This window comes from Saccoglossus kowalevskii, chromosome 1 (assembly GCF_978046115.1).
Source record: "Saccoglossus kowalevskii chromosome 1, keSacKowa6.1, whole genome shotgun sequence".
Classification (NCBI taxonomy): Eukaryota; Metazoa; Hemichordata; class Enteropneusta; family Harrimaniidae; genus Saccoglossus; species Saccoglossus kowalevskii.
In genome coordinates, this window is record NC_140641.1 from 17330734 (window position 1) to 17353761 (window position 23028).

The 23028-nt window shown below is 38.7% G+C and overlaps 2 protein-coding genes and 1 long non-coding RNA gene across 4 annotated transcripts in view; 2 read left to right on the top strand and 1 right to left on the bottom strand.

The window, feature by feature from the left end:
• The first annotated feature begins 1197 nt into the window (after nucleotides 1-1197).
• On the top strand, nucleotides 1198-7111 carry LOC102809129 (uncharacterized). Its single transcript, XM_085499722.1, has 2 exons — nucleotides 1198-1325; nucleotides 3514-7111. Exon 2 carries the CDS (start codon nucleotides 3533-3535, stop codon nucleotides 6050-6052), a length of 2520 nt encoding a protein of 839 aa, XP_085355848.1. The 5' UTR covers nucleotides 1198-1325; nucleotides 3514-3532; the 3' UTR covers nucleotides 6053-7111.
• A 2195-nt stretch (nucleotides 7112-9306) lies between these two features.
• Nucleotides 9307-23028, top strand: part of LOC144352350 (uncharacterized) — a 30479-nt gene continuing 16757 nt past the window's right edge. Inside the window, exon 1 of one of the 2 annotated variants that reach the window (XR_013420581.1) lies at nucleotides 9307-9359. This is a non-coding gene — a long non-coding RNA (uncharacterized LOC144352350). Of the gene's footprint in view, nucleotides 9360-11385; nucleotides 11430-23028 lie in introns of those variants that run through there. The other variant, XR_013420582.1, reaches the window with a different exon arrangement.
• LOC102809260 (uncharacterized) lies at nucleotides 9622-11099 on the bottom strand. The gene has a single exon (XM_078009422.2). It carries the CDS (start codon nucleotides 11075-11077, stop codon nucleotides 9815-9817), a length of 1263 nt encoding a protein of 420 aa, XP_077865548.2. The 5' UTR covers nucleotides 11078-11099; the 3' UTR covers nucleotides 9622-9814.

Sequence of the window (23028 nt, forward strand, 5' to 3'; positions counted from 1 at the left end):
TATACAACATTTAATCTAATTACCCATACAACATACATGGCACAGTGATTTCCTTTCCCGTTGAAGCCAGTAATTAATGTGATTACGATAAGACCAATATTACAGTCAACTACGGCGCGTGACCTCTGAACTATGTCATGTGATTAAACACCAGACGTAATAATTGGAATGGTGAACATAGAATAGGCGCCGTTTTTTATACGGAAAACAGATTACGATGACATAAAACAGTTATACGTGATGAATGAAAATCCTACATGATTCTGAAGAGGTCATATAGGCTCTCAGAATTGAACCTGTCTCGAATCTGTACAATATAACTCTACGTTAGTAACTCCCCTTTCTCTTTACAGCTCATCGCAGTAGCCCATTACGACATTAATTGTATTTGAGGGGACAGTCGAGGCCTAGAAGTGCTACATATACCCACTGATTCGTGAATTTCATGTGTACTTCTGACATCTCCATGGGTTTATACTGTAAAACATGTCTTTTTAGCTAATCCACAATTCCGCTAAATTAAGATATCGCTAATTTGAATAGAGTTTATTCTCATAGTAAGATTATTGGTACTTTAGCTAAATCAAGATTCAGTTAATTCATGCATTGAGTCAAATTCGCTAAAATAATATGTAGCTATTTCAAAGTGTTTTACAGTATTTAATTTAATTTAATCATAGTATACTAGTATAGTATATAGTATATAGTATATAGAATCATAGTAGTTTCATGACGTCATACCATTACTTCTTGAATATGTATCGAATATGGAAAACAAAAGTACTCGGCAATTGGTATAAATCTGTACTAAAGAACCAAGATAAATAAGATAGACAGATGACTCTCAAGTATGCGAAGTACTGTCTGTGCTCAGTGACCTGACAAAATTTCATGACTTGCGCCCTCTGTCGACAGTTATGTTGGCTTCGTAAACATCGGTGGGTCGTAACATGTAAACCTGCGCGCAATAAATGTTTGTTGGATAATAAGCGGCACTGGCTAGCTGTGACCAAGATGTCACTGTGAATGAGTTTTACACAGTACGCGCGAGGCAGTAAACAATGAATCCCCTGTGTTATCCCCAGTCATCTATGGCTTCTGTCACTCAGACACGCAGTATCGAGGTAATGTTTGGTGGAATTGACGCGCTTTGTATAATAAGTACCGTATTAAAACTTAATACGCATGCGTAGATCAAATCGATAAGAAGTCACGTCAACGGTCTGGGACACGACTGCGATCAACTCAAACTTACGTTCTACTGGAGAATCTAACGACTTCTCGATGTAGTGGTGACTATACAGACAGACTAAAGATACATCAAGGTAGGTTTAGACGGGGGATACACTCGATGTAGCCTAAGTTTAGTCGATAAGCACCAACTTGGTTGCCGTTGGATATGGCGGAAGTATTAAGGTGTTAACATGAGACAGGCACGACAGTTGTGTTTGTGAAGATCAAAGTCCACAAACGAATATACGGTTATGGATGCCATTTTAAATAATTTCAAAGCACGTCACAAAGGAACAAAAACACATAGAAGTTATAAAATAGGTCAGCGTTGAAGTTAAGAAAACACAATCGGTGTTGTGTTTCCGTCGCCGCGGGACCGGAACAGCTGTTTGAATGAAAGAACATTGTTTGGAAAACTCTGGTGACTGACTTAGGAAATAAACACGATAGGTTTCAAGTAACGGTACAGTTACGTACAGTATACGGGGCAAATCTATGGAACTAAAAGCCAATGCCGCTGTATAGATAATCGAAACAGGGTCATGGCTATATGATAACAGTACCAGTGTATACACCCAGTTTATCATTTCTCTTCCTGTTTCGAAGTGATACGCCAATTATACCTCCGTTGTTTACTTGGTCATTATTTTTAATTGACTATAATGTTGAAAACACAGCCGCTCTGTCTAGAACCAATGACCACACCGCCCACATTCAAGTTAATCGACCATTAATCCGACATTTCTTTAGATTGAGTATATTTGCTGTTTAATTTAATCGTTTTAAGACTTCACACTGCTTATTACGTTCCCATTCAGAAATTGACAAGTTCAGATTCCAGTGTCAGGGACCCACAGTCTCCCTGCCAGAGACTGTGTATCACCTCGGACATCGCATATTGGTCGTTTTCTGACTGCGGTATCAGCCTTGATCGGCAGCACTAAACAATTAGTTCACGGTCAAATAGATTACTGCGTTAATATGTGATCGGACGTTTACTAGGTTTTAAATTATAAATTTAAATTTTTGAAGGACACAATGTGAGTTATTAAAATGTACATATGTTCAAGCATTTACTTATATGGTTCAGAAGGATGTCTAATTTTAGCAGATTTCACATATCAGCAAAAACCCAGTGAATAATTATTGTGTTTTTTCGACCAAAAATTGCATTAGTCACGAGAGGTGATGACTCGCACGACACTCAAATAAACTTCAAACAGAGGACGCGTAGACATATTGACAAAGAAAAGAAAATAGTTAGTTATTAACCATGGAATTCGACCTGCCTTAGTATACGTACATGCTTTTGTGTTCCCAGTGAATGATTGACCGCTATATTTATATATGTATATACTATATATGTAATATGTGGGCTGGTGGGGACAACTATAAAAAAAAGGCAGGCTTGCTCACAACAGAAGAATGTGAAAAATAAAAAAAATAGATAACAGTCTTTTTTATTATTTACTTTAGGTACTAGTATACAATTATATACGCCTGTAACAATTTTAGCGTGTTTTATCTTTGTGAGTTATTTTGTATGTATATTCGTAATCGTGAAAAGCTCGTTTTACCACGGGTACGTATATGTGGTATACGCAGGTATTGGTGCCCTAAGCAATGAAGGGTGGGATAGGTCTAATCTTATCAGAGTTCAAAACAAATTACTGGTACTGGAATTTTGGCTATTTTAATACTGTTTTTTTTTGGTCATAACTACGATATGATCATGACATAATTGGATCACCACCCTTTTAAGTATGAAAATACGACATTAACACGAGATGTCGTAGTAATGACATCGAGATATCGTGAAAAATACGATTTATCGCGTTATTATGACGTACAAAATAGCTTTGCATGTGATTAGCCTGGTAACGTATCTTGAAAAAAAAATCGCTTATGAACGCATCCTACCACTCTGACGTCACGTGATTTCCACTGGGTGACATATTAATTGTAATTCTACGCGTGATTTATTCATTATTAATATTAGGTAGCCGATATAAATTTGAGTAAATTGTCTGCTTTTTTAAAAATTGTAGATGTATTTTCGTGTTATAATCGTTTGACTATTTGCTTTTGTCGAGAATCATGAAGGTGGCGATGACATGTAATTGCATATATCACTGTTCATATGGGCAGTAAATTTGCATGCTGATTGCTATAAAATTGCTACTTGTTGTGTGTTTTTTAATTGCATGACATACCAGAAATTGAGCTTTTGTAAAAGGTGTAATTATCTTTTTTTATTAATACGTTCTCGTGTTTTTACAGATAGTCTAACCCTGCCACCATGAATTACAGTCAAGCGGTGGAGCTGCGGCTCTACGAAGCCATCAAGATTGGCGACCAATTCACCGCCTTGGAGCTGGCGAAGGTAGCCGATCTCTACACGACACGAGATGGGTTCACTCTTCTGCACCATGCTGCGTATTACAATCGGGCGCAGTTCATAGCCGCTCTGTACGTCTATGTTGATTTCGCAAAATTGAAAGACGAACTTGTTAACGACACGTCCAACGATTTCTATGGACTCTCGTCGATGGATATCGCCGAAAAGATGAACCACATGGACGTAGTGAACATTATTAAAGAGGTTGCCCAGTCGGAAAGGTTCTTGACTCCCCTGCACCGAGCGGCGAGAGCTGGGGACACGAAAGCTATTGGCAAACTCGTTAAGGCCGGGCAGCAAGTGAACGCGACGAGCAAATACGGGAACACGCCGCTACATATGGCATGTAGCGCGGGAAAGTTAGGTGCGGTGAAAAAGCTAATCAAACTGGGCGGACACGTCAATGCAAGGACCTCGCGGGGAGAGACGGTGCTGCATCGAGCGGCAAGCTGGGGACACTACGATATAGTTGTATATTTGATTACGAAAGAAGGATTCCGCGACGTCAACGTCTTGAATGAAGATTTAGAGACGCCGCTACACAGAGCTGCCTACTACGGCGCTGCCAATATCGCCGAGCTTTTGATACAGAAAGGAGCATGGGTTGACGCTAGAAATAAGCATAAAATAACCCCGCTACATCGAGCGTCTTATAACGGCCATTTGCGAATCGTCCAGCTGTTGGTGCAGCGTGGAGCGCAGTTAAACCGACCGAACTACAACGGTAACTCTCCGGTTCATCTCGCGGCCGAAAAGGGACATTTGGGCGTAGTAGACTACTTGTTGAGGAAAGGCTCTGATGTGAATATGGTCGGTGAGTTCGGAAATACATCACTGCATTTCGCCGCAGGAAATGGCCATGTATCTGTAACGGACATGATTTTACAAAACAATGCATTGCCCAATATAAGAAACAAGGATGAATCCACACCACTCCACCTGGCTGCAATTCATGGTCACACGGGTGCCGTGCGAGTTCTCCTTCAACATGGAGCCCAGGTGGACGCCATCGGCGAACATCGCGCAACGCCTCTCCTTATGGCTTGCTCCAGCGGCAAACTGGACACCGTTGAAGTGTTACTGCATGGCGGCGCATTGGTAAATGCGACAACGGATAAACGAAATACGCCGCTGCACTATTCGTCGGGAAAGGGACACACGCTCGTCGCGGAGCTACTCATACAAGAGGGCGCTATCGTCGATTCTACAGATAGTTACGATGCCACTCCGCTGCACCACGCGTCCGACCAGGGCCATTCCAGTGTGGCACAGCTTTTGTTGGAAGAAGGTGCAAATGTGGATGCCATGAACCAGTATAATCGGACCCCTCTTCACTATTCTGCTGAAAAAGGCCATTCCATGGTTGCAGAAGTACTGCTAAAACATGATGCCATGGTGAACGCCAGTAATACGTACCTCGCTACTCCACTCCATCTTGCGGCCGATAAGGGGCACCTTGACGTTGCCCGCCAGCTACTACGAGCTAACGCTGATGTAGAAGCAAAGGACAAAGAGGACTGGACACCATTACATTTTGCTTCAGAACGAGGTCACCTGCACATCGTTAAGTTATTGGTAGAGAAAAACGCCCCAGTTGATGCGGAGAATAAATTCAAAGACACTCCACTGTTAATGGCTTCAGCAAACGGGCATCTCCAAACATGCGATTACCTAATCCGCAGCGGCGCGTGCGTGAACGCTATCGGTGACGAAGATGAGCAAGGGTGCAAAATTACACCTATCCACGCAGCTGTCTCTGGTGGACATCTCCCGGTGGTGGAACTCTTAATCAAGAATGGCGCCGAGGTGAACCCATCCGAGGAAGGCATCGTTACTCCGTGTCACCTGGCGGCATCCAGTGGTAACACCCTCGTTCTCGAAAGTCTGATTCAACATGGTGCGAATATTAACAGAATTGCCGAAGTCGACGGCTGGCAACACCGACCGATCCACGTTGCTGCCGAGGAGGGCCACCTGGCTATGGTCGAGCTGCTTGTTCACAAAGGAGCTGTCATAAACGCGCCCGATACTGACAGACCGCTGCACCGAGCTGCAGCTAACGGTAGACTGCCTGTCGTCGAGATGCTACTGTTGAAGGGTGCGGTTATTGACGCCCCAAATCGCTACCACTCGACGCCCCTGCACGTCGCGTCTGACAACGGTCACGCCGATGTCGTCCAGTGTCTACTTGAGAAAGGCGCCAACTTTACTCGTATCAATTCATACGGCCGCACGCCTCTTCATTACGCCGCCGAGAAGGGCCACGTTCAAGTGTCTCACATATTAATCAAAGCTGGCTCACGTGTCAATGTACCGGATAAAAATCGTGAAACCCCAATGGACCTGGCGTTACGAAATAACCACTCCGATATGGTGGACTACTTGCAACAGAGAAGTGGCAAGAACTGTGTCATACAGTAATACAGACTAACATACCGCCAACCTTTTCCCGCCATCTAACGTTATGCTTATCATTGCCATATTGAATAATATTAATGTTGATACAATTTAAGCGGCAGTGGTCACAGGATAAACCGCCGTACACGACGGCTGAAACCGAGACACGTGTATGCAAATTATATATCCAACTACCTGGTGAACCTGTCAATCAAATCGTTGTATCATCGGCTGGTTTTGTTTATAAAGCCCCTCACACGCTCGTCAATTATTGATATTCAACTGTCGCCTGTATATTGTCTCATAGGCAGTGGAGGGTATGGCATTACGATTTAGTATAATTCAACGTCGGCGCATTCACCCAGACATGCGTTGTAATTTTAATAGTTTAGATATTGAAACTCCAAAAACACATTCTTTTAACTAGAGTGAGCAGTTTAGTTTCCATACTGTTTTAGAAATAACACTTTTCTTTTTATGTGCCGTTTTACTGGTGCCGAGATGCAATTTCAGACGAAGAAATTAAAAAAGAAATCCCCCAACGAACTCAGATTAGTTTATGGGTCGAAACTGAACTCTGATTTGGCTATAAAAAGTCATTAATTTCTTATGCTAAATTGGACCTGCTTTAATGTAAATACAAATCACTGATCATGTACAGTTTTACTTTTCAATCTACTTTTTTTTTCAAAATACGTCCGTAGAAACGAAGTAAATGATACCATAGGCTATACATCTTATAAAATATATTATACAAATCTATAATAATTGTGTGCAATAAACACGAAAACTTCTGATCTGACATGGCATCTTCTTGCCGTTGAGCGCCCTCTTTAGCGAAAAATTAGCCTCTTGTGCGCAGTGCCTTTGAGGGCAGCAAACAAAACGCAAGAAAGCAACATGAAGCTGCCATTGGCTCTCCTGTAATATATTATGGGCCAATTGGACCCATATGAAACAGAGAATCATTCACTTGAAAGCGACACACTTTTAATTACAAGTCATGTGATTTTAATAAATATGTTTGTATATAAAATAGAGATAATGATTGAGATTGCAATAAAGGCATGCCTTTGATTACCATACGATGGTCAGTTGTTTTGTTCGTTGTTGCCGTGGTAACAATACTACTTTATGACTGCAGTACATACTTATGTTTCCTAATAAGTAAAGAAATGTTTAACTTGGATAGATATATCTTTCTTTTATTGAGAGGTGTACATCCTTTCACAAAACACCACGGCATACAACAAGATTGGGCCACCAAAGTGGCATAGAAAATAAGTAATGTAAATGTGACAAATTTTGAACGTGTTCAATAAGTAGCAAAACAGATCACTGGATAACATCGTCGTAAGTGAATTTTGAAGATACCCAAATTTCATTTCTACTGCCAGACTTAGTAAATTACTTGGCTAAGCTAATCAATATGGATAGTAATAGATAATCTCGTAAATGCCATGACATGTTGTATAACACAGAAGAATCGGCCGCAGATAAAAACAAAATACGTAAGAGACAGTCCCAAGACAGTCAATTGTGTGAGTCCGGACGGAGTGTCCAAACACGTATACTAGTATATGCATAATAATTTTGTTGCGATCATTTCAACATTGATTGGTTCTTATTTTCCCGCCACCGTGACGTCATATCAACCATTCCTTACTGTGACCAATTTATATTATTACAAGATCTATCAAATGCTCAGTTATTTCGATTGAAACCACTAACTTACACGTCTCATTGAACTAGCTGTCATACGAGGCCAACTCCATCTGTAGACTAGCGACATTTAATTTAATTTGTTTAGTTTTCTTGACAAATACAATTATAGTAAACTGTAAAACAATCTCTCCAAAATGTTGTTTCAAAATTGGACTTTCATGCAAAATCCACTTCCTCCCATCACAGGCTATTTTACAACGCGTGGTTATACGTTCGAAAAAGACGTGCAAGTAGCCTTGGGGCTCAGCCAAGATGAATTCTGGGACATAAAATATGCAATACTTAGGATAGGTGCAGGAAGACAGGATGTTGTTGATAGTCAGGTCGATATTGATAATTTAAATTTATTCGCAAAAGCAATCATAATATATGGTGTGGCGTCCCCAGGCTGCATGCGTCTTGAAAACCGTGCTGGGAAACCCCAAAGACTCAAAGGGGTGAGGGTGTATATGTATTCCGTATTATGTAATACTCATCATATTGTCAAATACAAAAATGGCCAAGATTGACCACCCATAGGCGCACCTCAGTGCACATCGCTTATAGACGATGAACTTCATGTTCATATAACAGATAGAAGCTGATTGTTTTTAATATCCCAATTAGGAGAGACATTTACCAGAGTAAACAGGCGCGTATTTTATCCGAACTATTCCTGATGGCGGCGATTGGTCACGAATCGAAGTATCATACTTTCGTAAAGTATTTTTCTTACGCAAGTTTCTTATCACGTTTTCGATGCAACTAATTGTTTTCAAATTGAATGATGTCGAGGCGCAAACAAAGGAAACTAAGCACGAAAGTGTCAACTTTGAAATTTCCACCAAATCGAATACGAATTCCAATTTCTCATAGTTTTCTTTGTATTTATTAACTTCTGCCAGTCAATGACCTTGTATATAAGCGAATAAATTGAGTAAGACAATTTTAGTATAAGGTTCAAATTCTAATTTTGCAATGGTTTCATTTTTCGGATTCATATTTAGTTTTCTGTCGTGTAATATTCACTAATATTGTACTCATATTGTACTAAAAAATTCATTACTACGCGATAGGTAAATGTTTAGTTTGTAACACCGCGAAATCCTGAAAAAGTTATATTGTAAATTACTTTATTTTTGCTTGAAATTAATTTTCGCTGAAGGAACGATTCAGTGAAAAATAAAAACCAGCGATTATATTTTTTTTCTTATATTTTACATTCAACTCGTCAAAAATCAGTGAAAATAAAATCCACACAAAACACCAAAAAAGTTTTTTCAGCGAAAATTACTTCCGGCTAAAATAAAGTATTTCACAGTACTAGTATTCATTTGATTCCTTTGTTTGTATGCACGGGATGGGGTCGTGTACGTCATCCATCAACTGAGAGTTGATGACGTAATCGTACACAGAATAACACGAGCACCAGCAACCACCGAATGGTAGATTGGTCTTTGATCTGCTCTTCCATTGGACAATTAGTTCACGTGACTCTGAAATAGCTCCTCAATGCATGAATGAGCATTCTCGCGAGCCAGAATACTAGTATGTGTTTTTCCTCTATTAACAACACAGTAAGTAGCCGCTGCAAGAGGGCATGGAAAACGGTGATATGAAGTAGCAGGTAAAGTGCTAGCAATCTTATTGTAAGAACACATCTTAGCAAACGTGCAGTGGAACTAAATTAGGGAAATACGTAATTATGTTGTGAATTATATCTGTCAACAGTCCACAATCAATGCCAAATTATTAAAACATCAAACAAACAATAAACCCCGTTGAACCTCTGTCAGTTTTTTTTCCGTTGTTCCAATCTTTCATTCCATCTTCTGTTGTCAATTTTATTGGAATAACCTCCAATAACAATGCAATTACTCACAGATATATTTCGGTATTTTTCAGTTTAATATCAATGCACAAAAATATTATTCTGTCGACAGCAAAATATTATTTGAAACAGTCCCCAGTGCTGTCAATAGTCAACAGTTCACCGTTGCAATCTCTGTACCTCGTTATCATTGTTGACCTAAAAAAACATTTTATTTGTTATAATTTTAATATTATTTTATTCCACCTGATCTATTTTGTTAAAACCACGCCTAGCATTAAACTTATTAGAACTTGAATCGAATGAAACATAATACTGGTATCCATGGAGCTCAAGGAGGAGGATGTTTGGGGACTTGATGATTGGGGACACTGATCTTTTGTTATAAGCTCTTCCGGCGATGTGACGTCAGAGTACATCGCTCCCTGGATCTTCAGAGAGACTCTGTAGAGTGCCACGTCGGCCAAAATATACAACTCGTTTCCGTACTTTCCGCCAAAGACCAAATTAGGCGACCCCCTTCCAAGTAAGATTTTCCCAATCAGCGCGCCATCTGGGTTAAAAACCTCGACACCGTCGCCGCCGCTGACATACACGTTACCGCAAATATCCACCTTTATCCCGTCAGGAATTCCTGGCATCACACCTTCTGCTACGTTTACACATTCCGTAGTAATTGCGAACAGTTCGCTGTTTCTCAAATACTTGTTATCATGTACTTCGAATCGACGAATGTGGTGGGGCAGATCTGTACGATAAGGACCGGACCCTTGGATGGCACCACTGTCACTTACGTATAAATAATCTTCAGAAGGAGAAAACGCCAATCCATTCGGTCGCTCGAAGTCGTCAGCAACTATAGTTAACTTCGGGTCTGGTCCTTCGGGGTCGTAGCGATACAAGAAACTCCCTATTTCCGGCGAAGGTTTAAATGCCTGCTGATATCCGTACTCCGGATCCGTGAACCAAATAGTCCCGTCACTTTTCATCACAACGTCGTTGGGAGAGTTGAACTTCCTGCCATAATAGGAATCGATAACTACTTCGACCTCACCCGTTGACATGTCAGTCCGTGTGATTCGTCCAGGGGCTGTATCTCTGAAACCTTGCTCACAAGTTAATAGCTTGCCGTCCAAATCTTTGCTCTGGCCATTCGGCATATTTGCGAAAGACGCATTCCGGAAAGTTGCAATGGTATCGCTTGCTATATCGTATTGCTGGATGGTGATCTGAGGTTCTACATTCTCGTCAGTGTAGTCTGCCGGTGGTTGTGTTGTGTACATTAGATAACTGTTCTGTCCATTGGAATAGTAAACTGGGCCTTCGTGAAACTCGGCCGGTTTACTGCTGTTATGCAGAAGTTCGAGCGTAGGTGAATCGCCAAGAATTTCACTAAACATTTCATCAAATACCTGAAATGGTTCCGATGCGGGATCGACTTCGCATATAGCAATAACACGAAGGCTTTGCGTTAGAAATACAACCAAAGCGACGAACGAGACTTTAGCAGACATGTTGTTGTCGTTGTAGATGCATATGCGTACCTCGCGGCTATGTAAACACCCAGGCTAGCTAAATAGATCTCACCACAATGGTATCAATGGCAACGAAGATATTCAAATCTACAGGCAAATAACTCTCACGTTTGAAAAGACACGTCTATTATTTGACGAGAGAAGCGCTGTCACATCGAGCAGTTACAGAATAAATTGATCTCTCGACAATTGTCGTGTCCTTGCCAAAAGAGTTTCTTGTCAATAGTCAGTAAACGAACACACCTAGTGTTGAAGTAGTCTGTTGCCCACTTACGTAACGGGCGTAACGCTATCTTGGAACAATGGGCAATGAGGTTCCCCGACTATCCCGGTTTGTTGCACGTTCTTTCTTTAATATGAAATAATCAAATATGAAACATATGTAATAAAAACAGAATCCCACCCCCACTCCGTGGCTTTCGTTGCGTATGGAAGTTATTTTCACTCGAGATGCGGTGTACTAGTATTCTGCTGTACTTTCACAGTACGGTCGCAGGATACACCGCATCACTCGTGAAACTCGTGAAAATAACTTTCATACGCAACGAACGCCACAAGGAGGGTGTGGGGATTCTGTCATAGTATTTTTTTCAGTTCCAAAGCTATTTGTGTTTTGAAAAAATAGAACAGCTTTATTTCCAAAACGTTTTCGACACGCAAGTAATTGAGATCTCTCGTGGAAAAAAGAGAGTATTCGCCAGTGTAACAATATAACATGATATAGATATGAACATCGGATACAGCCACATTTACTGTGATTATCCTCTGTGCGGATGAAGAAATCGAAGATGAAATTCAATATGTCATGATATGCCCTTCTTACAATGAAAGATAATCACTATATGAAAAATTTACTAACAAATTTTAACGTAACAAATTTTACAAATTTCACGACCCTCTCGAAAAATGACAAATTTATGTCTTCAATGAGTAATGAAAATACTAGCGTGAACATTGCATTTTCCAAATTTATCAAAATGAATATTTATACAAGACACCTCAATTTGTAGATTTGTTTGTTTATAATATTGTACTGTCATTTGTTTTTATATTTATTTTTTGTATAACCATTTTATGTACACTCAGGAAATTTTGTTTTTAACTACAACTTTTAACATAGTTGGTTTGCGATCACAGATCACATTACTACGCCATTCAATTGTAATTGTATGAGTCCGCAATACTGCACGGATGTTTCGTCACTCCTCAAGCCCACCTCAGTCGTAGTTGTTAATTCGTGTGTAGACTTGTTGTGCACTGAACATTCAATCATTGAAAAATCATAATGAAAAACACGTCGGTGACTCGGTTATTTAATGATCCCATAAGTGTTTTTTTGATTACTTTATTTTTCTTCACGCCTTGAAATGATTGACATACACAGCACTGCGACCAACAAGTTTTCCCAGTCTCGCCGCAAGCGGTCCACCGGGTACCAGAGGCTGAGTCGCAGTAATCCCCCGGCAGATTTAGCGTTGTTTCGCACAAGCGCAAAAAAATCATTTTTTAGAGCACTTTTCGATGAAATTTCAGGAGTTTACGTAACGACATGCCCGGACGGCGCCAACAATACATATTAACATATTGAGTGATCTAAAACAATATTAAAACAGCAGTTTGAAATACATGTACTGTATATGCATTTGCACCACTTTATGAACTCACCACAGTTATAGTAGTAGTATCACACCGTCACCATCGTCCAAATAGCGCGATTTCGTAGATTTGGTGTAGACATACCCACCCACAAACTGATGAGGCGATGGCTGAATAACTATATTTGTTGCGTTTGTCTTTTACTCGACAGTGGCGGTGGCACGGGGGGGGGGCAAATGGGCGGTCAACAAAAATATTGAGGGCGTCGCCCCTCCAAAATCAAGCTGAAACCCTTTGTGCCAGCAAAATTTGCCCCTTAAAATGCTGTAAATAGCGTTTTAGAGGTTTAGATTTCAAATGTGGTAAAGTCGCGCAACATTTCGTGCCGCTGCCTCTGTTGGAAACGATGTATTTGGTCTTGAATCCCGTAATGTTGACGCGGCATTAACTCTATCTAGCCACATGAGTATTGGGCTTGACGGTGCTTCCTGAAGGCGCTGCCAACCTTTGCTGACAGCCTGAACATATGATCTGTAAAATGGCAACGATAGAGAGAAAGATGGAGCATTGAGTCAGTAAACGAAAAACCATGACATTTCTGATAATTTTAACCCGACCACCTGCAATGACGCAACAGCCATTATCATAAAAAACATTTTATTTGTTATAATTATAATATTATTCTATTCCACCTGATCTATTTTGTTAAAACCACGCCTAGCATTAAACTTATTAGAACTTGAATCGAATGAAACATAATATTGGTATACATGGAGCTCAAGGAGGAGGATGTTTGGGGACTTGATGATTGGGGACACTGATCTTTTTTTATAAGCTCTTCCGGCGATGTGACGTCAGAGTACATCGCTCCCTGGATCTTCAGAGAGACTCTGTAGAGTGCCACGTCGGCCAAAATATACAACTCGTTTCCGTACTTTCCGCCAAAGACCAAATTAGGCGACCCCCTTCCAAGTAAGATTTTCCCAATCAGCGCGCCATCTGGGTTAAAAACCTCGACACCGTCGCCGCCGCTGACATACACGTTACCGCAAATATCCACCTTTATCCCGTCAGGAATTCCTGGCATCACACCTTCTGCTACGTTTACACATTCCGTAGTAATTGCGAACAGTTCGCTGTTTCTCAAATACTTGTTATCATGTACTTCGAATCGACGAATGTGGTGGGGCAGATCTGTACGATAAGGACCGGACCCTTGGATGGCACCACTGTCACTTACGTATAAATAATCTTCAGAAGGAGAAAACGCCAATCCATTCGGTCGCTCGAAGTCGTCAGCAACTATAGTTAACTTCGGGTCTGGTCCTTCGGGATCGTAGCGATACAAGTAATTCCCTATTTCCGGCGAAGGTTTAAATGCCTGCTGATATCCGTACTCCGGATCCGTGAACCAAATAGTCCCGTCACTTTTCATCACAACGTCGTTGGGAGAGTTGAACTTCCTGCCATAATAGGAATCGATAACTACTTCGACCTCCCCCGTTGACATGTCAGTCCGTGTGATCCGCCCAAGGGCTGTATCTCTGAAACCTTGCTCACAGGTTAATAGCTTGCCATCCAAATCCTTGCTCTGGCCATTCGGCATATTTGCTAAAGACGCATTCCGGAAAGTTGCAATGGTATCGCTTGCTATGTCGTATTGCTGGATGGTGATCTGTGGTTCTACATTCTCGTCAGTGTAGTCTGCCGGTGGTTGTGTTGTGTACAACAGATAACTGCTTTGTCCGTTGGAATAGTAAACTGGGCCTTCGTGAAACTCGGCCGGTTCACTGCTGTTATGGAGAAGTTCGAGCGTAGGTGAATCGCCAAGAATTTCTCTAAACATTTCATCAAATACCTGAAATGGTTCCGATGCGGGATCGACTTCGCATATAGCAATAACACGAAGGCTTTGCGTTAGAAATACGACCAAAGCGACGAGCGAGACTTTAGCGTGCATGTCTGTAAAGTATGATAGATATGAACAGGTCACGAAAGGGCAAATTATGAATACGTAAAAAGGACTATGTTTATATTAGAAATTAGACTGGCTAAATACATCTTGCTATCACGTCGGTATCAATGGCAACAAAGAAAAGCGAAATAACTGGTTAATAACGTGTGTCACAGTGTTTAAAACAGTCATGCAATCCAAAGTGGCCATGAAACCGTCAATCTCCGGTCAACATCTTGGTTCGGTTGATAAAGCGATGATGTGAACTGTACTACACTTCCAACATTACACATCACTACATTTAACTATTCTCTGAAGGGGCATTGTATACCGTTAGTAGTTTGCGAGGCAAAACTGGAAATCTGTCTTATGAAAAATGTTCTTCAGATGCCATTGTTGGCGTATCTCCAATATCAAAAAAAAAAAAAAAAAAAAGTCGAATCAATTTAAAGCGAACCTAAATGCGGCCTTAATTTATAGTTGTGTATATTCTTAACTGTATTCGAAATAATATTGCAGTGGTTTAATTTTGTTTTAATTATAACTGTAGCTTGGATAGGCATTTGAAGTGCTTGCCATGGAGGCCATTCATGGAGGGGAATAATTAACGAACAAACATATTTAACATCCGGGTACTTTTCAAAGCTATGACGTTTTAGTATCTGATCGCATTCGTATACGCCATTGTACATAGCCGTTCATGCTGCCAAGCATTGCGTACTATTAGTATAAACTCAACTTTTATATGCACAATGTGCTTTTTAAAACTTGGGTTAGAGCCTTATGCGTTTGAACCACAGTATTCTGAGAGTGAAAGCCCAGTTGCGTTAAAGTACCGTACTTCCCCGATCGTAAGCCCCTCCCGAGTATGAAGCCCATCCCTATGTTTTTATATGGAACGCCGTCACTGTCTTATGTGTTTGTCATTAAGTATATGACGACATTGCTGCACTATATAACGACTTGCTTTTAATATATGATGACAAAACGTTTATATATGGTGTCGTTTGACCAATATATGGTGACGTTGCTTCTATATATGATGGTGTGTTTTTAATATATGATGACAAAACGTATATATATGGTGTCGTTTGACCAATATATGGTGACATTGCTTCTATATATGATTATGTGTTTTCAATATATGATGACAATACGTTTATATATGGTGTCGTTTGACCAATATATGGTGACATTGCTTCTATATATGATGGTGTGTTTTCAATATATGATGACAAAACGTTTATATATGGTGTCGTTTGACCAATATATGGTGACATTGCTTCTATATATGATGGTGTGTATTCAATATATGATGACACCACGTTTATATATGGTGTCGTTTGACCAATATATGGTGACATTGCTTCTATATATAATGGTGTGTTTTCAATATATGATGACAACACGTTTATATATGGTGTCGTTTGACCAATATATGGTGACATTGCTTCTATATATGATGGTGTGTTTTCAATATATGATGACATTACGTTTATATATGGTGTCGTTTGACCAATATATGGTGACATTGCTTCTATATATGATGGTGTGTTTACAATATATGATGACATTACGTTTATATATGGTGTCGTTTGACCAATATATGGTGACATTGCTTCTATATATGATGGAGTGTTTTCAATATATGATGACATTACGTTTATATATGGTGTCGTTTGACCAATATATGGTGACATTGCTTCTATATATGATGGTGTGTTTACAATATATGATGACATTACGTTTATATATGGTGTCGTTTGACCAATATATGGTGACATTGCTTCTATATATGATGGTGTGTTTTCAATATATATTATGACATTACGTTTATATATGGTGTCGTTTGACCAATATATGGTGACATTGCTTCTATATATGATGGTGTGTTTACAATATATGATGACATTACGTTTATATATGGTGTCGTTTGACCAATATATGGTGACATTGCTTCTATATATGATGGTGTGTTTACAATATATGATGACACCACGTTTATATATGGTGTCGTTTGACCAATACATGGTGACATTGCTTCTATATATGATGGATTATCTGATGCATATTTTATTGTATGTGTACCACAACTACGAATTTTCGTTCAATTTTCCCATAATAACATTTGCGCATGCTCGTTTAATTGGCATCCATATTGAATTTTTAGAAGATAGGTTCATCATGGAATCGATGGCAGATGTTTTAAACCGGCTGAATTTGAACAACTTGATCGGCAGATTTGAAAATGAGAAAATAACGCCAAATCTAGTTCCCAAGCTCTCTGTACATGAAATGGAATTTCTTGGTGTAAGTAATCGTACTGACATGATGTCTCTGCGGTCTGTATGCAGTATCTTTGGAAGTGAAGCACCGCGTAAAGTGCAAACTTGTGGAGCTCTACAATTTGACATCCCGAAAACTGTACTAAAGAATCTCGTAGATGAGGGTTTCCTTATTCGAGAAATAGCTTCACTTTTAAGTGTATCTGAAAGTACTATTTACCGTAGGATGAGTCAATTCAAACTATCGAAGATGGATTTTACCGAGATCTCCGATGACCACCTTGATATCAATGTCAAAGAATTAACAACAGAGTATCCATATTGTGGAGAGAATATGCTAAAACATATGCTTGTCAAAAAATACAGCATTAAAGTCCAAAGAATGAGACTGAGAGACAGCATCCATAGAATCGATGAGATTGGAGTTGAGGGAAGGAAACGGGGAAGGTTACAAAGGAGAATATACAATGTTAAAGGACCCAATCATCTATGGCATGTAGATACAAACCATAAACTGATTCGATGGAATTTCATCATAGTTGGTGGAATCGATGGATTCAGTCGTTTACCCGTCATGTTGGACTGCACAGATAATAATACATCAACTACACTTTTACAATGTTTCAAAACTGCTGTCGATATGTATGGTGTTCCTAGTAGAGTACGCAGTGACATGGGAATGGAAAATATTCTGATAGCAGACTATATGATTGCACAAAGAGGACCAGAACGTGGAAGCATGATCACTGGCAAAAGTGTCCATAATCAGCGTATTGAAAGACTTTGGAGAGATGTGTTCGATGGCGTATTGAGTTTGTATCACCAACTGTTCTATTTTATGGAAGATCAAGGTCTCTTAGATCCCTTGAGCAAAATTCATATAATTGCTCTTCACTATATCTTCAAGCCAAGAATCAATGAGAAATTGAATACCTGGAAAAATGCTTGGTCACAACACAGAATGCGGACCACAAGATCCTCACCTCTACGCCTCTGGATAGGAGGGCAGTTACACAACCCCATGGGGATTGAGCTATCTGGTAGTTTAATAGAGGAGTATGGTGTTGAAGGAATGGTTGATGGAGCCTCTGAAGGTGATACAAGACCAGTAGTGGACTCTCTATCACATGAATTTAGTGAGCATTGCTTACAGGAGTTGACCACACATGTACCTCAGACATCAACTTCTGATTGTTATGGTATTGATTTGTATGTAAAAGCAAGAGACATAATTAATAACCATATGCATGTTGATGTGCCACACAGTCAATAAATACACTGTAGTGTTTCTCTGATATGAGCTTCCTGAAATGCTTTTACTCATAATCATGATTATTAGTACAGTAAACAAAAATAGCTTGTGTGATTGACAGTGCCTCCTCAAAAACATAAATGGAAAATATGCAAGGCTCCCTTGTACACTGTCTTTTGTCAACTACGATATAGACATATACTTAAATGCATTAAAAATAATTACAGGAATAGTGATTAAAATAATTTGTATTGTTAGTCCCTGAACTATTAATTAGGACTTCATCTGTCTGGGGCCATTTCTTTGACATTCGACTGATCTCGTTCAAACTTGATAATGTATTGGGACATACATATGCACGTCAATTTTCATTACAGTTTTATATAATATGATCAACTGGCGGCCATTTTGGACCTAAAATATGCTAAATTCTGACATTTAAAAGCAGTTTCTCAGATATTGAACAATTTCATTCAAACTGATTATGCAAATTGGGTTACAGGTGCATGTCAATTTTTTTTCAGATTTGAACAAAAACTGATGACTGGTGGTCATTTTGATTTTATTCATGTCAATTCCGATTTATCACATAAATATTGTCAGATTCAGTTGAAAAATTTGCACACAATACTCACACATAATACAGTGAGTTTTGTTATTTCAATCAAATTTGACGAATTTACTGCCATTTTGTCCAAAATCGTTAAACTACAAATGTGTCCATAGCTATTTCTTGGAGATGGGCATTTCATTCAAGCAGTACACCAAGAGATGGATTAGCACAAAGTTGTTTTGAGATATGATTTAATATGGACAATCAGTCAATATTGATGCAAAAGTGTTAAATATCCATTTTGGCGTGTCCCTCTGTTTCACAAAGTAGGAATAGCCACAAGCAGCCCATTAATTGTGAATCACTGCTAGTGATAGACATACTAAATACAGAGTGGGAATTCTCAATGCATTCTTTATTCATGATACTGTAACCAAGTAATTGCAGTCCTTCTCAATTACCAAGTTCAAGAAATATTGTTTTGTTAAAGTTACATAACAAAGTAACTGAATCATTAAACATCTTTATCTAAACATAATAACCATTATCACATATTCATCATAACACAGTAACCAGTGTAATATATGTCACAATTAAACATCTTTATCCAAACATAGTAACTATTGTTACATATTCATCATAACAAAGTAACCAATGTAAAAAATGTCACAATTAAACATCTTTATCTAAACATAGTAACTATTGTTACATATTCATCATAACACAGTAACCAATATAAAAAATGTCACAATAATTTTTAAATAGTAGTCGTAGAACATCTCTATCTAAATACAGTAACCATTGTTACTTATTCACTGCAACAAAGTAAACATTGAATACCACTATTTAAACATAGTAACAATCATTATACATATGCCATAACACAATCAAAGGAAGCTTAGAAAGAACTCCCGTGTGCTGAAAGTATTGGAGACACATTAAAATTAATTAAAAATTTGCTTTTCAAACCAGAAGTGTGGCAACTAAGATTTGTCTGCTATTTGAGATGCACGACATGAAAACAATGTGATTCACATTATCAAAATTTTCATCCATGGTTTTTAGTCTAATTGTTTCCAGAGCACCTCTTGACAATTTCAATTTAAATCTGAGTTTTTTAGATATCAGAAATAGGCTAATAGATAATCAATATAGATTCAGGTCTGTATATAGTTTCAGAACTCACATGTACAAAATTTAATTATAATGTGATGAGTAATCCTGACTGAATTAGCAGAAAGCTGAAAAGTAAATTATTATGCAAATTAGGTAATTATTATTGATGTGTACAAACCTAAAACTAATTAGACCATCTATGTACGAAGTTTTATTGAAATGTGATTAGAACCAACAAATATGAATTATTATGCAAATTAGGTTAATATGATCTGATTTTAACCCAAAACTAATCAGGTCTGTGCATTGTCCTTGAACATCTATGTACCAAGATTCATTGAAACGGGACAATTAGTACTTGCAATATCAGTGAAAATCCGAAAACTAACTAATTATGCAAATTAGTTGATTAATATGCAGTTTTACCAAAATTAATCAGGTCTCTGCGATGTTCTAGATCATCTATGTACCAAGTTTCATTGAAACGAAATGAAGTAATAGTACTTGAAATATCAAAAGCCGAAAATTGATTAATTATGCAAAATTAGGTAATTAATATTTCACATATCTGTCTGTGCATTGTCCTAAGTTCCATTGAAATGTGATGATTAGTACCAGAGACATAAGAGGAAGAGCCGAAAATTTACTAATCATTATGCAAATTAGGAGAATTATATGCATGAATTTTTACCAAAAACTAATCAAATCTGTGCATTAGTCCAGAGCATCTATGTGCCAAGTTTCATCAAAATCCAAAGAATGGCCTTTTAGATATCAGTGGAACAGTTAAAAATTAGCTAATTATCATGCAAATCAGCACTCTCGCTTGCAGAGTCTTCGTGACCTAGGGAGCCACAGAGAGCCGCAACTAGACTCTGCCACAGGCAACATTTTACACCAAAATTGTTGGTATTCCGCGTTTTTTTTTAAAACTTGTTTCTTATATCCTAAGCTTCTGTTGAAAAAAAATGCGTGTTATTTTAAATAAATATATCAAACATTTTTACATTCAGTGGTTAATTTTTTTCAAAATGTTAAATGAAAAGTAAATCATGCGGTAGTAGACGTAGATGTGAATAGTCAGTTCAAATCGTAGGTGCGTTCGCGTTGTTGCCTCGAGGTAACGCGGGCGGCTCGGGCCTGCCCAGTTTTCGTTCTACTGCTATGTGACGTGACAACTGGGCAACTTTGGGAAAAAGATAACAAACTACAAAATCGATGTGTAAAAAGGTGTTTAGATAATTTTCTCAAACATAAAATGCTAGTGGGCGTGATTTCAAAATAAATGTATACATTTTATACAAGTTTCGCTCACATAGCAACAGCAAATACATCTACTCCCTGTCACGTCGCTTGGGCACCCCCAGGGAGAGACGCGAATGCACTCATGGCAAAGCAAAAAGTAGGTCCGGTCATTAGTATTTAAATAAGCTTGTGGCAGAGACTAGTGGGACGTTCATTGGCGACTTCCTAGCTTAGCGATAAAAGACCCATAGTCTCTGTGACGGAGAATGGCAAATCAGGTTCAACCAAAACCTATTCAGAATTGCGCATTAGCTCAGAGCATCTATGTACCAAGTTTCATTGAAAACCAACATGCGGTTCTTGAGATATCAGTGGAATGGACGGACACACACACACACACACACACACACATACACATACAGACTAACCGCAAAGACTTCCATTGTGTGCTTCACGGGAGTCAAAACCACTGTAAAGTTTCACAAGAAAAGAAAACAAAACATGAATTTCAGTTCTCGTCATTTAATTATAAAATACTCATGTTGAAATAATACATGGAACCTCTCCAAACAACTTCCATTGACCCATGTCCAAAATCTCAGAGTACAACCAAAGTGCAACCAAACTATGTCTCATACATGCTCAAAAAACTGCATTCATAAATCTGAGTAAACCTTGATGTACCTTTAATAATAACTTGACTTTTTTGTTAATTCAGGTCTTTGTATATTACCAGGACCTTGGTTTGTTTCTGTATCACCACTATAAATCACCTCAAAATGTAACCATTACACCCCTCTACAGTTTCCAGAGATTGGTAATGGTACGACCCATCTGTCACTGATTCAGATCAAGGTCATGACATCACTAAAAACCCTGGCATTACAATCTAAGCTAATTAATTTTTCTGAGCATGCTCAGTGGTGTTGGGATAGGTAATTTTGAATAAAAATCATGAAAAAGACCCATTTAGGATTTTCAGATCTGGCAAAAAAAATTATGTGCACATTCGGCAGAGACTTATTCATCAACCTGCAAAGTTTCATCGATATCTGCTGCATAATTTCTGAGAAAATGCTAGAAACCGGGAATAAGAAACTATACTCTGGACTTTTTTGTTTTACAAAAAAAATATAATTAATTGTCAATTCAGCCTTTTTAACACGATCACGAAAACTAACGCGACTGCGAAAGTAATCCCGACTGGATGCATCTGCAGGCGACCCCCTGCGTTGGAATGAAAACCGGAGCGGAATCACTCCAGTGATTATGCTAATTAAAAGATGTTGACGAGCATCCATCTCTGCAATCGAATCGAATCAACCTTTAAAAGGACACGTTTACTTTCACACACCCACTCATGAATAATCATTGACATCATGAATAATTAATATCAGTCAAATACCCGCAGATGCGTCCAGTCGGGATTTTTTTAGCGGTCAGGTTAGTTTTCGCGATCACGCTAATAGGACTAAAAAAAACAATTATTTCTTTTTGTAAAAAAAGCAAGCAGCTTGACGGCTGAGATAGCCCCGCTGTTAGCAATGAACATTTCAATTAAAGAACTGAAGATATCATTAGAAAATGAACAATATGTATAGTATCAAAGCAATCGGACTGTTTTCAACAAGAATTCAAAAATATCACTTTTCACCAAAAATGACAAAAATATTCATCAAAGTTAGAGAATTTAAGATATCATCATGAAATGAACAAATCTGAGAGAGGTACACATGTAGTACCTATATATGTAATATCAAAGTAATTGGTTTTTTACAAGAAGTCGAAAAGTTTACTTTTTCCCAAAAATATTCACCAAAAATGAGATTTTGACATGAACTGAACAAATCTGAGAAAGAACCATCAAAGGTACTAGCATATCAAATTAAAAAACATTCTAACTTGCGGTTTTGAAGAAGAAGTTGAGGT